General features: G+C 43.0%; 1 protein-coding gene across 1 annotated transcript; it reads left to right on the top strand.

The window, feature by feature from the left end:
• Positions 1-5,017: 5,017 nt before the first annotated feature.
• On the top strand, positions 5,018-11,964 carry LOC109936906 (tubulin alpha chain-like). Its single transcript, XM_020535518.2, has 4 exons — positions 5,018-5,128; positions 6,687-6,909; positions 8,994-9,142; positions 10,921-11,964. The coding sequence occupies exons 1-4, from the start codon at positions 5,126-5,128 to the stop codon at positions 11,896-11,898; spliced, it is 1,353 nt and encodes a 450-aa protein (XP_020391107.2). The 5' UTR covers positions 5,018-5,125; the 3' UTR covers positions 11,899-11,964.
• The last annotated feature ends 484 nt before the right edge of the window (positions 11,965-12,448 follow it).

Raw genomic sequence — 12,448 nt, 5'->3', positions numbered from 1 at the left:
AACCTCATCTGGATCACTATTGCCCATTCGGGGAGAAAATCTGCTTCCCATATTAGTTAAGAAGATATAAACTGAGAGCAAGCAGAAGCCATTCAGCCCCTTTAGCCTACTGTGTCATTTAATATGATCATGGCTGATCTCACGTTGGCCTCAAATCCACTTTCCTGCCTGTTCCCTATAAACCTTTAATCCATTATTAATTAAAAATCCGTCTATGTCCTCCATCAATTTACTCAATGTACTGGCATACATCACACTCTGGGCTAGTGAATTCTACAGATCCGTGACTCTTTGAGAGAACTCATTTCTCCTCATCCATGTTTTAAATCTGCTACCCCTTATCCTAAAACTATGACCTCTCATTCTAGACTCAAACCCATATCCCCAGAACATTATCCTGAGCCTCTGGATTATAAATCCAGTGACATAACAACTATTCTATTAAACTGCAAGAAGATACAGGAACAGAATCAGACCATTCAGCCTATCGAGGCTGTTCCGCCATTCAATTAATAATGGCTGGCACAGTGGTTAGCATTGTTGCCTCACAACTCCAGAGACCTGAGTTTAATTCTACCTTCGGATGACTGTCTGTGTGGAGTTTGCTCGTGCTCCCAGTGTCTGCGTGGGTTTTCTCCGGGTGCTCTGGTTTCCTCCCACAGCCCAAAGGTGTGCAGGTTAGGGTGGATTGGCCATGCTAAGTTGCCTGTTGTGCACATAACTGTGCAGACTAGGTGGTTTGGCCATGGGACATGCCAGGTTATAGGGATATAGTAGGGGGATGGGTCTGGGTGGGATGGAGGTTCGATGTAGACTCGATGGGCCAAACAGCCTGCTTCCATACTGTAAGGATTCTATGCTGATACGGTTTTCCACCGCATTCTCATGCCTTCTTCCCATAACCCTTAATCCCCTTACTAATCAAGAATCTACCTATCTCTGTCTTAAATACACACAATGACTGGGCCTCCACAGCCCTCTCTGACAATGAGTTCCTCAGATTAATCACCACCTGGCTGAAAAAAAATCCTCATCATCTCAGTTCTAAAGGGTCACCCCGTAACTCTGAGGCTGTGTCCTTGGATCCTAGTCTCTCCTACTAGTGGAAACATCTTTTCTGTGGCCACTGTATCCAAGCGTCTCGGTATTCTGTAAGTTTCAATTAGATTGCCCTTCATCCTTGTAAACTCCATTGAGTACAGACTCAAAATCTTCAACTGCTCTTCATATGACTAGCCCTTCATCCCTGGGATCATTCTTGTAAACCTTCTCTGGACCCCCTCAAATGCCAGCACATCTTTTCAAATGTGGTCTGACCTGAGTCTTTATACAGCCTTAGTAGTACATCTCTGCTCTTCTATTTTAGTCCACTTGAAACAAATGCTAACATTGTATTTGCCTTCCTAACTGAACTTGCATGTTAACCTTAAGAGAATCCTGAACTCGGACTCCCAAGTCCCTTTGTGCTTCAGATTTCTGAAGCCTTTTCCTGTTTAGAAAATAGTCTATACTTCTATTCTTCCTAACAAAGCACATAACCTCACACTTTCCCACATTGTATTCCATCTGACACTTATTTGCCCACTCTCCCAGCCTGTCAAAGTCCTTCTATAGCCTCCCCACTTCCTCAACACCACTTGTCCTTCCACGCATTTCAAAATTACCTCCATCACCACCAAAAGTCTTGTAATAGTGGGGAAGAAGCTGTCCTTGAATCTGTTGGTGTGTGTTTTCAAACTTTAGTCTCATCTGCCCAATGGAAGAGAGTATAACCAGGGTGGGAGGTCTCTTTAATGATATTGGCTGCTTTCCCAAGGCAGTGGGAAGTATAGATGGAAGGATGGGAGGCTGGTTTGTGTGATGGACTGGGCTGTGTTTATACGTTCTGTAATTTCTTGCGGTCTTGGGCAGAGCAGTTGCCAAACCAAGCTGTGCTGCATCTGGATAGGATGCTTTCTGTGGTGCATCTATAAAAATTGACAAGAATCTTTGTGGACACGTTGAATTTCCTTAGCTTCCTGAGGAAGTACAGACATGGTTGTGCTTTCTTGACCATCGTGCCGACGTGGGTGAACCGGGACAGATTGTTGGTGATATTTCCTCCCAGGAATGTGATACTCTCAAACATCTCCCCCTCAGCACCATTGGTACAGACAGGGGCGTGTCCTCCACTCCGCTTCCTGAAGTCAATGACCAGTTCCTTCGTTTTGCTGACTTTGAGGGAGAGACTGTTGTCTTTACACCTTGTGGCTAAGCACTCAATCACTTTCCTGTATTCTGTCTCAGCGTTGTTTAAGATCTGACCTACAATGACGGTGTCAAAGCCCTCCATTAGCAAACTTGTAAATGGAGTTGGGGTGGAATTTGGCCACACAGTCGTGAGAGTGTAAGGTGATGGAAATAATAAGGAATAAAGTGAAAATACCAGTGCAATTGGACAGTGAATCAGAAGTTGAAAATTCTAAAATTATTCCTTCAGAAACCAGATCTGAAAAGAGGCGGGTTCTTAAAAGAAAAGATAGCATAGTTTAATCTTCCAGAATGCTATGGGAATGACCCACAAAGGCTATTACAGGCTCACAAATTAATTTGTTTGAATAGGCCAGGGAAAAAAGGTTTTGACTGTTTATGATGATAATATGAGGGAATATAGGGGAAGCATACCTTCAAACTCAAACCAGAGAATTAAACAGGTTTGGACTCTACACACTGGAGTTTAGAAGAATGAGAGGTGATCTCATTGAAACATATAAGATTCTTAAGGGGCTTGACAGGGTAAATGTTGAGAGGATGTTTCCACTCATGGGAGAGCCTAGGAACAGAGGACACTGTCTCAGAATAGAGGGGTGCTAATTTAAGACTGAAATGAGGAGGAATTTCTTCTCTCAGAGAGTTGTGTGACTTTTAAATTCCTTGCACACAGAGAGCTGTCGGGGCAGAGTCCTTGTGTATATTCAAGGTTGAGATAGATTCTTGATCAGTCAGGGAATCAAAATTTCAGAGGAAAAGGCAGGAAAGTGGAATTGAAGATTATTGGATCAGCCATGTTCTGATGGAATGGTGGAGCAGGCTTGAGGGGCTGAATGGCCCACTCCTGTTCCTATTTCTTATGGTCTTACAGCATTAGTCTTTCTGTTGAATATTCAGGGAGGGTGGGAGCAGGTAATATTGTAAAAGTCATCCCCGTGGCTCAGGTTTCATTGGACTAACCATCTCATTGTTAGTCGATTAGTTGGCTTTTAAAACTTTTTGTCCACCAAATACTGCAAGCTGCTAATGCTGCAGTGAGAGCAGCAATCAGCTGGAATCTCAATGGACAGTGGGACCAAGGGTTTGACAGCAGAGACCTTAAAGAAATGGGAAATACAAACATATATATTAGGAGCAAGAAACGGCCCTTCAAGCCTGGTTCACTATTCACTAAGATCATGGCTGATCTGATTGCTACACATTCCTGCTTACTCCCAAAACCCCCTTGTGTATCAAGAATCATTCCACCTCTGCATTTAAAATATCCAAAGACCCAGCTTGCACCACATTTTGTGGAAAATGTTCCAAATGTTCACAACCCTCTATGAGAAAACATATCGTTTACTCCCTACGCCACCCACCTCCCCATTTTCAGCATATAAACTGACGTTTTCCCAGCCACCATCAGTTTTGAAGAAGGGTAGCCGGACCTGAAAAATTAACTCTGTTTTTGTGTTCACAGATGCTGCCAGACCTGCTGAGCTTTTCCAGCAACTTCTATTTTTGTTCCTAAGAACAGATAGTGTTGGAGTTACTCAGTGAGTCTGGCAGCGTCTGAGGATCTCTCAAAGGTAACCTTTCTCAGAGGAACAGAGTTAACATTTTGGGTTCACTTCTTTGGAATAGTTTAGTTTGGCAATATCCATAACATTTATTGAGTAGATGCCAGATGCCATGTATAAACCATGTGGAAATAATACAGTGAGGGATATTCCTCAGTTCACAAATTTTTAGTAGGTTCAAAGCTTGAATTTCTGATTTAGCAAGAGGTGCTTTCTGGGGAGGGGAAGAAGAAACATTGAACATATTCTGAATGAATCCCTATTTATTTCCCCATGTGGTTCACCAACCAGTAATAAGCATTTCTAGTGCTGTACAAACAGCCTCTAAGTAAAGAAAGATTTGCGTTTATATAGTGCCTTTCACAGACAGCAGCGACAAAGGCCTTTACAATTAGTACAGGAGGAGTAGACGCTTGTAATGTGAGAAAACTCAGCAGCGGATTTGTGCACAGCAAGCTCCCACAAACATCAATGAGATAACGATTAGATTTGTGGAGGGGATGGCCTAGTGATATTAGCACTGGACCATTAATCCAGAGCCCCAGGTAATGTTCTGGGCACACAAGTTTGAATCCTGCCACAACAGACGGTGGAATTTGAATTCAATAATAATCTGGCTTAAGAGTCTGATGGTGATTATGAAACTATTGTTGATTGTCAGGAAAAAACTCACTTGGTTCACTCATGTCCTTTAGGGAAGGAAACTGCCATCCTTACGTGGTCTGGCCTATATGTGACTCCAGACCCACAGCAATGTGGTTGACTCTTAACTGCCCTCTAGGTAATTAGGGATGGGCAATAAATGATGGCCTAGCTAGTGACGCCCTCATCCCGTGAACGAATAAAAATATTGTTGGCAAAACCCATCTGGTTCACTAATGAATGAATAAAAAACAAAGATTGTCTGTTTTGTGATTGATTCAGGGATAAATATCAACAATCAGCTCTATAGAACTGAAGTACAGACAGAAATGGGGGAACCTAAACTTTGAATAGATTATCCCATTCTAATTAAGAGATGCTCCCTTTGAAGATACTTTTAAGAAAAACTAATTGCATATCCAGTTGGATGTTTTTTTTTTATGGCTGGGGGGATAGTGGTTTCTGAAAAGTTTCTTTTTCATTAAGGGCAATAATTCCATTAATTGACTTAATTTATTTTAACCAATCCCACCTCATGAGTTGTCAGCAGCTGTATAAATAGGGTGAAGAGAAAGAGCTGGTTGCTACTGATTTTTCTTGGATTTGTTTTTCTGCTCTGAGGTGGCTGATCCTTGCCAAGTTTTTTGCACTTTGAGAAAGGGGCATTTAAAATGGTGAGTAAACTGAAAAATGACTAGGGTGTCTCAAGCCTTTGAAGTTGTAAGACCAGTTTTTATTTTTTCAATTTAAAAATGTGGATCAGAGCCTGTGTTTTATGTTGATTCTCCTCTTAGCTTGAGTAATCTGCCCTGGTTTCTAAGTGGGTCATCTGTTGGGAAGGGGGAGGTGAAGTTTATAAATGATGACTTATCTGTCTGGGGATTAAATGGGTCTATTCAAAGAAAGGCAGATGTAATTTTTTAAAATCACTGAATTGTTGGTGCATTGTCCCCAGAAGCTCTGACCTGTGTTCAGGTGTTTAAGAAGCTGCCTGTTGAATCCATGATTGGGTCTAGACCTGAAACATCAGCCTTCCTGCTCCTTTGATGCTGCTTGGCCTATTGTGTTCATCCAGCTCTACACTATTATCTCTGATTCTCCAGCATTGGCAGTTCCTACTATTTCTGTTGAATCCATGTTAGAAGCTAAACCTGCTACCAGCTCTCTTATCTTGCAATCTAGCTACTGCAAGTCTATCCTAGTGGGGAAAAAAACTGTAGTTTTCCAAGCTGGTAAATCTTCCCAAAATCTAAACTTCCACCAGAGTGGAGAGTGTGGAACCTCCTGCCATGAGGCAAATGGCACTGATGGAGTTGGGGTTGGAGAAGTAAATAAAACTGGAGTGGCATCCAGATGAGGCCCCTTGACCAATTGAGTATGTGCAGCCAAAAATAGAAAATGTTGCAGCCAGGAATAGAAAGTTATGGTGGGAGGATGCTGAAGGAATGTGAACTGGCCTATTAGTACTAAAAGTGGAGACTTGCTTTAATCCATTGTGGGCTCTGTGTGGTTACCCCTGCTGGCACTTCTTGCCCAAAGAGCAGATGAGTCAACAACATTGTTGATCTGGAGTCACATGTAGACCAAACCAGTTAAGGGGAGCAGATTTCCTTCCCCAAAGGATGTGGTGAACTAGATGGGGTTTCTCCTGACAATGATGTTGTTGTCATTAGACTCTTAATTCCAGATTCTTTACTGAATTCAAATGCCATCATTTTTATTCCTCATGGGATGAGGGTATTGCTGGCCAGGCAGCATTTATTGCCCAGATGGCAGTTTGCAGTCAACCACATTGCTGTGGGTCTGGAGTCACATGCAGGCTGGACCAAGTATGGATGGCAGTTTCCTTCCCTAAAGGGCATTAGTGAACTGGGTGGGTTTTCTAACAATTGACAATGGATTCATGGTCATCATTAGATTTTTAATTCTGAATATTTAGTGAATTCAAAGTCCACCATCTGCTGTGGTGGGATTTGAACCTGGGTTCCCAGAGCATCTGGCTGTATGGATTACAGTCCAGCGATCATGCCACTAGGCCATCACCTCCCCAACATGGCAGGATTTGAACCTAGCTCCCAGAACACTCAGGATTGCTAGTCTAGTGACAAACCATACACCACAACCTCCCCTGAGATTCCATGATTAAGTATGCAAACTTTTTAAATCAATAACTATTGATTGAATAAACATTTGTTCCAATGCACTTCTAACAGTTTGCTTCCTGCCCTGCAGCGTGAATGTATCTCCATCCATGTTGGCCAGGCTGGTGTCCAGATGGGCAATGCCTGCTGGGAGCTGTACTGTTTGGAGCATGGGATCCAGCCTGATGGTCACCGACCTGATATGAAAAATGCAAATGAGGCTGATGACTCCTTTGACACCTTCTTCTGCGAGACTGGAACCGGGAAACATGTGCCCAGAGCAATCTTTGTGGACTTGGAGCCAACTGTGATCGGTAATCATGGCATTCAAACCATCCTTAAGGTTTTTATTTTGAAGAAACCATGGTTTTAGAAAGGCTGACAATGTTGTGATAGTTAAAATGGAGAAGCTCAGCAGGTCTGGCAGCACCTCTGAAGAAAAATCAGAATTAGTGTCTTGGGCCCAGTGACCCTTCAACTCTTCTGATGGGTCACTGGACCCAAAATGCTAATTCTGATCTCTCCAGTGCTGCCAGACCTGCTGAGCTTTTTCAGCAACTTGTTTTTTACTAATTTGCAGCATCCACAGTTCTTTTGGTTTTTAATGTCTGGCTTTTTTAACCTAAGAATTAAAGTACCTTCTCCCTAATCAATCATTTGATTGGAACAGGAAATGAGGCAAAATTTTTAAAGTATCTATAATGGCTCTAACTATTCTAGACAGTGAACTAATTTCCTAACTATATCTGATGTTGCCTGTAATTCCCTTTAATTGGAAGGGATGCAACAACTATTGCTGAGTTTGTATGTTGGGTTGCACAGACTATATCTATTCCCTTGTGGAAAATGAGTAATGGGGTTTGAGATGATAAAAGGAGTTGGTGTAAATAAACTGTTGAGAACCTTAAATTAGTTGGGCTGTGCCTGTTTTGGGAGCCTCCATTATCCAAAGGGTGATGGAAAGGCAGCAATGTTAACCACTGAGCTGCCTCTTGGCACCAGGGCATGGGTTCAATTCCAGCTTTGGGTGAGTCTGTGGAATTAGCAGGTTTGCTACATCTGTAGGATTCTGCTGGGTGCTCATGTTTTCTCCTATTGTCCAAAGATGTGCAGGTTTAGGTGAATTGCCCATCATAAATGAGGATAGGGTAGGGCTGCATCTGGGTGGGATCCTGAGGGTCAGTGCAGACTTGATTGGACTGAATAGCCTCTTTCTGCACTAGAAGGATTCTTGCTGTACAAATCGCAACCCCCCCACCCAATATGTCTGAGGTGAGAGCTTAATAGAAAAGTTCTTAACTGGGATTACTTTTTAGGCAAGGATGTGAAGGATGCTCCCTGGTATGGAGGGAAGGTCTTGTGAGGAAAGGCTGAGGGACTTGCTGTCTTCTTTCGAAGAAGGTTGAGGTGACTTACTAGAGACATACAAGATGATCAGAGGATTAGATTGGGTGGACAATGAGAGCCTTTCACCTCAGATGGTGATGGCAAGCACGAGGGGACATAGCTTTAAATTGAGGGTGATAGATATAGGACAGATGTCAGAGGTAGGTTCTTTACTCCGAAGTAAGGGTGTGGAATGCCCTGCCTGCAACAGTAGTAGACTTGCTGACTTTAAGGGCATTTAAATGGTCATTGGATAAACATATGTATGGTAATGGAATAGTGTAGGTTAGATGGGCTTCAGATTGGTTTCACAGGTCAGTGCAACATCATGGGCTGAAGGGCCTGTACTGTGCTGTTATGTTCTATGTAAAATCAGTTAGTTTTGGGTCCAGTGATCCTTCCTCTGCTGCCAGACCTGCTGAGCTTTTCCAGCAAATTCTGGTTTTTGTTCCTGATTTACAGCATCTGCAATTCTTTCACTTTTTTAGTAGTAAGAGATTATTACCTAGGTGGGCAAACAGGACACAAGCCTGCTGTTGTGAAACTGAGACAAGCTGAAGGCTGTCTCCTTTAATGTATAGTGGGGATTCAAGACCATTAGTGGTCCAACTTGGGTTAACCCAGGAACACTAACCTAGACTTCTGTGACTGTGGACCTGTTCCTTTCAATCTAATTTTAGGTGGATACCATTAAAAATACAATGGTGTTGCTAGACTGAACTATTGCTTGAAAGACCATTTTATTGAAGCTTTTGTTTTTACTCATTGGATGGCTTGCAAGAATGCTGTTCATCTGCCCATTTAACCAAACTAATTTATCTCAAACTAGTGCACTCTATGGCAAAACCTCCCCCATTATTCAAATTCTAAGTGCTCACGCACACAAAATGTTGCCCTCCTTGTGTTGGTCTTGAGTCTTGCACTTGTAGGACAAAGCTTTGGCAAAATCTCATCATGTTTCAGCAAGCTGAGTGACCACCAAATGACCAGATCTGTATTGTACTTTCTCTAGATGAAATTCGTACTGGTACTTATCGTCAGCTGTTCCACCCTGAGCAGCTCATCACTGGGAATGAAGATGCTGCCAATAACTATGCCCGTGGGCACTACACAATTGGCAAGGAGCTGATTGACTCTGTCTTGGACCGAATTTGCAAGTTGGTATGACAGAACTTTTTTTCTTATGTATAAGTGATCTCAAAGTTTTGAGGACTGGATGAGCAACAGTCCTGTCTGCTCATTCCCACCACTGCTCCCCATATTGGTGAGCTACCTGCATGTAAAGTGTCTACAGCCAGTGAAGAATGATTGTCCAGCCAATGACCAACACTTATGGCCCCAGCCTTATTGCTGTTAAGTCAACCACATTGTGATGGGTTTGGAGTTTCATGCAAGCAGGTAAGACAGCAGAGTCCTTCTAGGACATGAACCTGTTGGGATTTCTATCCTAACAGACAACCCCATGAGGTGACAACTTCCATATTTTGGGAATTCAAACATCAAACAAACCCCAATTCCACCCCTGACATGGTATCCTCTAACCATTAGCTTGGGGTTCTGGTTTGTAGACTTTGTAATATTGCCATGATGCCATTGCCTCCCTTTTTATTACAGGAAGCCATATTTCTTTCCCTTGCATTTAAAACATCCTTGGTGTCTAACCTTCCCCAGACATGAAGCCAAAACTTTTTTAATTTTGGCCTCTTGTGAATGTCACTATTTTCATTTTAAATCTGTCTTCTCCTCTTGGTGGCTGCTTTCATCTGCCAGGTGACCTAGGTTTCGAATTCTCCCAAAGCATTCTTCTACTCTGTCTCTGCTTAATCTCTCTGAAGCCTGCCTTTTTGGTTCCTCAAACATTTTTAATTTTTTTGCTGGATTAAGGGTGCATATAATGCAAGGTGGTAGGACATGTGCTACCCTAGTCTAGTTAGCTTTTTAGTTCTAACAATCTATTGTTTCAAATTGTCACAAATTGCATGCAATGCATTTTTCATTCCATCCCACTGTAGTAAGCTTGTCTCTGAAAACAGATCTTGATTACAAGATGCAGGTGGTAGTGTCCCCTCTAAGCCACATCATCCCAGTTTAGAACTATATTCCCATTCTGTCAGGGTCACTGGGTCAAAGACCTGGAGTACCTAACAGCATTGTGGGTGTCCCTACATCATGGATGACTTGAAGGCACTGTACCAACATTTCCCCATTCAACGAGGGATGGGCAATAAATGCAGGACTAACAAAATTGCATCCCATAAATAGATGGAAAATGTATAGAAGCCACAATGGCAGTAAATGTCAGGCAGGTCACAGGCTTGACTCCTGAGGAGTTAAACTGATCATAGCTGGTAACACTGCATGGACTATATGGTGGAGAACCCATAATGCCTGTGGGTGAAACCCCAAGTCTCCATTGGATACATATCTCCATTTAGTCATGTGACTCCCTGTCTAAATTTGGGTATCCATTATGAATGGTGCATCTTGGATAAGATCAAGGTCCCTGGATTTTTTCCAAAGGAAAAGGATTCACTGATGCAAGTAATGGGAGGCAATGGCCAAGTGGTATTATCACATAATCCAGGTCCCCAGATAATGTTCTGGGGACCTGGGTTAGAATCCCATCATGGCAGATGTTAGAATTTGAATTCAATAAAAATATCTGGAATTAAGCATCTAATGACCATAAATCCTTGTTGGTTTTTGCTGGGGAAACCAATCTGGTTCACTAATGTCCTTTAGGGAAGGAAACAGCCTTCCTTACCTGGTCTGGCCTACATGTGACTCCAGACCCACAGCAAATGTGGTTGATTCTGAACTGCCCTTTGGGCAATTAGGGATGGGCAATAATGGCTAATCTAGCCAGTGATACCCTCATCATGTTAATGAATTGGAAAAGTAACTCCATGTTTGATAGCAACACTTTTTTTTTCTTCCAGGCTGACCAATGCACCGGTCTTCAAGGTTTCCTGGTCTTCCATAGTTTTGGTGGAGGCACAGGCTCAGGATTCACCTCACTGCTGATGGAACGTCTCTCAGTTGACTATGGCAAGAAGTCCAAGCTGGAGTTTTCCATCTACCCAGCTCCCAGGATCTCCACAGCTGTGGTGGAACCTTACAACTCCATCCTGACCACTCACACCACACTGGAACACACTGATTGTTCCTTCATGGTGGACAATGAAGCCATCTATGACATCTGCCACAAAAACCTGGATGTTGAACATCCAGGTTACATCAACCTGAACCGTCTGATCGGGCAAATTGTGTCATCAATCACAGCTTCTCTCCGCTTTGATGGAGCCCTAAATGTTGACTTGGCAGAATTCCAAACTAACTTGGTGCCTTATCCACGTATCCATTTCCCTCTGGTGACATATGCCCCAGTCATCTCAGCTGAGAAAGCTTACCATGAGCAGCTGTCTGTGGCTGAGATCACCAATGCCTGCTTTGAACCAGGCAACCAGATGGTCAAGTGTGACCCACGCCATGGCAAGTACATGGCTTGTTGCCTGCTCTACCGTGGTGATGTGGTGCCAAAAGATGTCAATGCTGCCATTGCCACCATTAAGGCCAGGCGTTCCATCCAGTTTGTGGACTGGTGCCCAACTGGTTTCAAAGTTGGCATCAACTACCAGCCCCCTACAGTGGTGCCTGGTGGGGACCTGGCCAAGGTGCAGCGAGCTGTGTGTATGCTAAGCAACACCACAGCCATTGCTGAAGCCTGGGCTCGTCTTGACCACAAGTTTGATCTGATGTACGCCAAGCGTGCCTTTGTGCATTGGTACGTGGGTGAGGGGATGGAGGAAGGGGAATTCTCGGAGGCTCGTGAAGACATGGCTGCCTTGGAGAAAGATTATGAAGAGGTTGGTGCTGACAGTATAGCTGATGAGGAAGAGGAGGAGGAGGAATTTTGAATTCTATTAATCTGATCTTTGTTCTACCTATCTTTGCCATTTAATAATAAATTATTTTGACTGCCACCTGTTTTGAAGTAGTTCTCTCAAATGTAACATAGTTCTGACTCCTGGCTAAAATTATTGGGTACAGTTGCTGTCTCTGAATAGAGAAACAACAGAATATCATGCTGTTCTAATTCTTAAATTTGATACCAGTTCCAATTGCAAAGGGTTTGGGTTTGTGGTTCCCAATTTTGTGATGCATATGATCTTGTAGCTCCCTCAATCTGGATTTCCCATGAACTAGTTCTGAATAGCAATCTTTCAGAATGCAGTTTCTATTGACAATCTTACATTTCCTGTTTATGCAACTTTGATTTGAGTTCTCTACTGAAGTTTCTTCTGGAGCTTTTGAGGAGGGTGATTACAAGGGTATGTCCAGAAACAAGAGCTGAGCTCAAGTCTTTCCTTCAGTCTGCTGCTTACCCACCACTCATCAATATGCAAAGCAAAACTACATCTCAACAGTCAGAACCTCAGTCATAGAAGCAGTCAGCTGCTTTCCCAG

The sequence above is a fragment of the Rhincodon typus genome, chromosome 7 (assembly GCF_021869965.1).
Source record: "Rhincodon typus isolate 14 chromosome 7, sRhiTyp1.1, whole genome shotgun sequence".
In the NCBI taxonomy this organism is placed as follows: Eukaryota; Metazoa; Chordata; class Chondrichthyes; order Orectolobiformes; family Rhincodontidae; genus Rhincodon; species Rhincodon typus.
This window is presented reverse-complemented; position numbering and strand designations above follow the sequence as displayed.

Coding starts and splice junctions, on each gene's coding strand:
- LOC109936906 (XM_020535518.2), top strand. Junction 6,910..8,993: donor CTTGGAGCCAACTGTGATCG/GTAATCATGGCA, acceptor TACTTTCTCTAG/ATGAAATTCGTACTGGTACT. Junction 9,143..10,920: donor TGGACCGAATTTGCAAGTTG/GTATGACAGAAC, acceptor TTTTTCTTCCAG/GCTGACCAATGCACCGGTCT.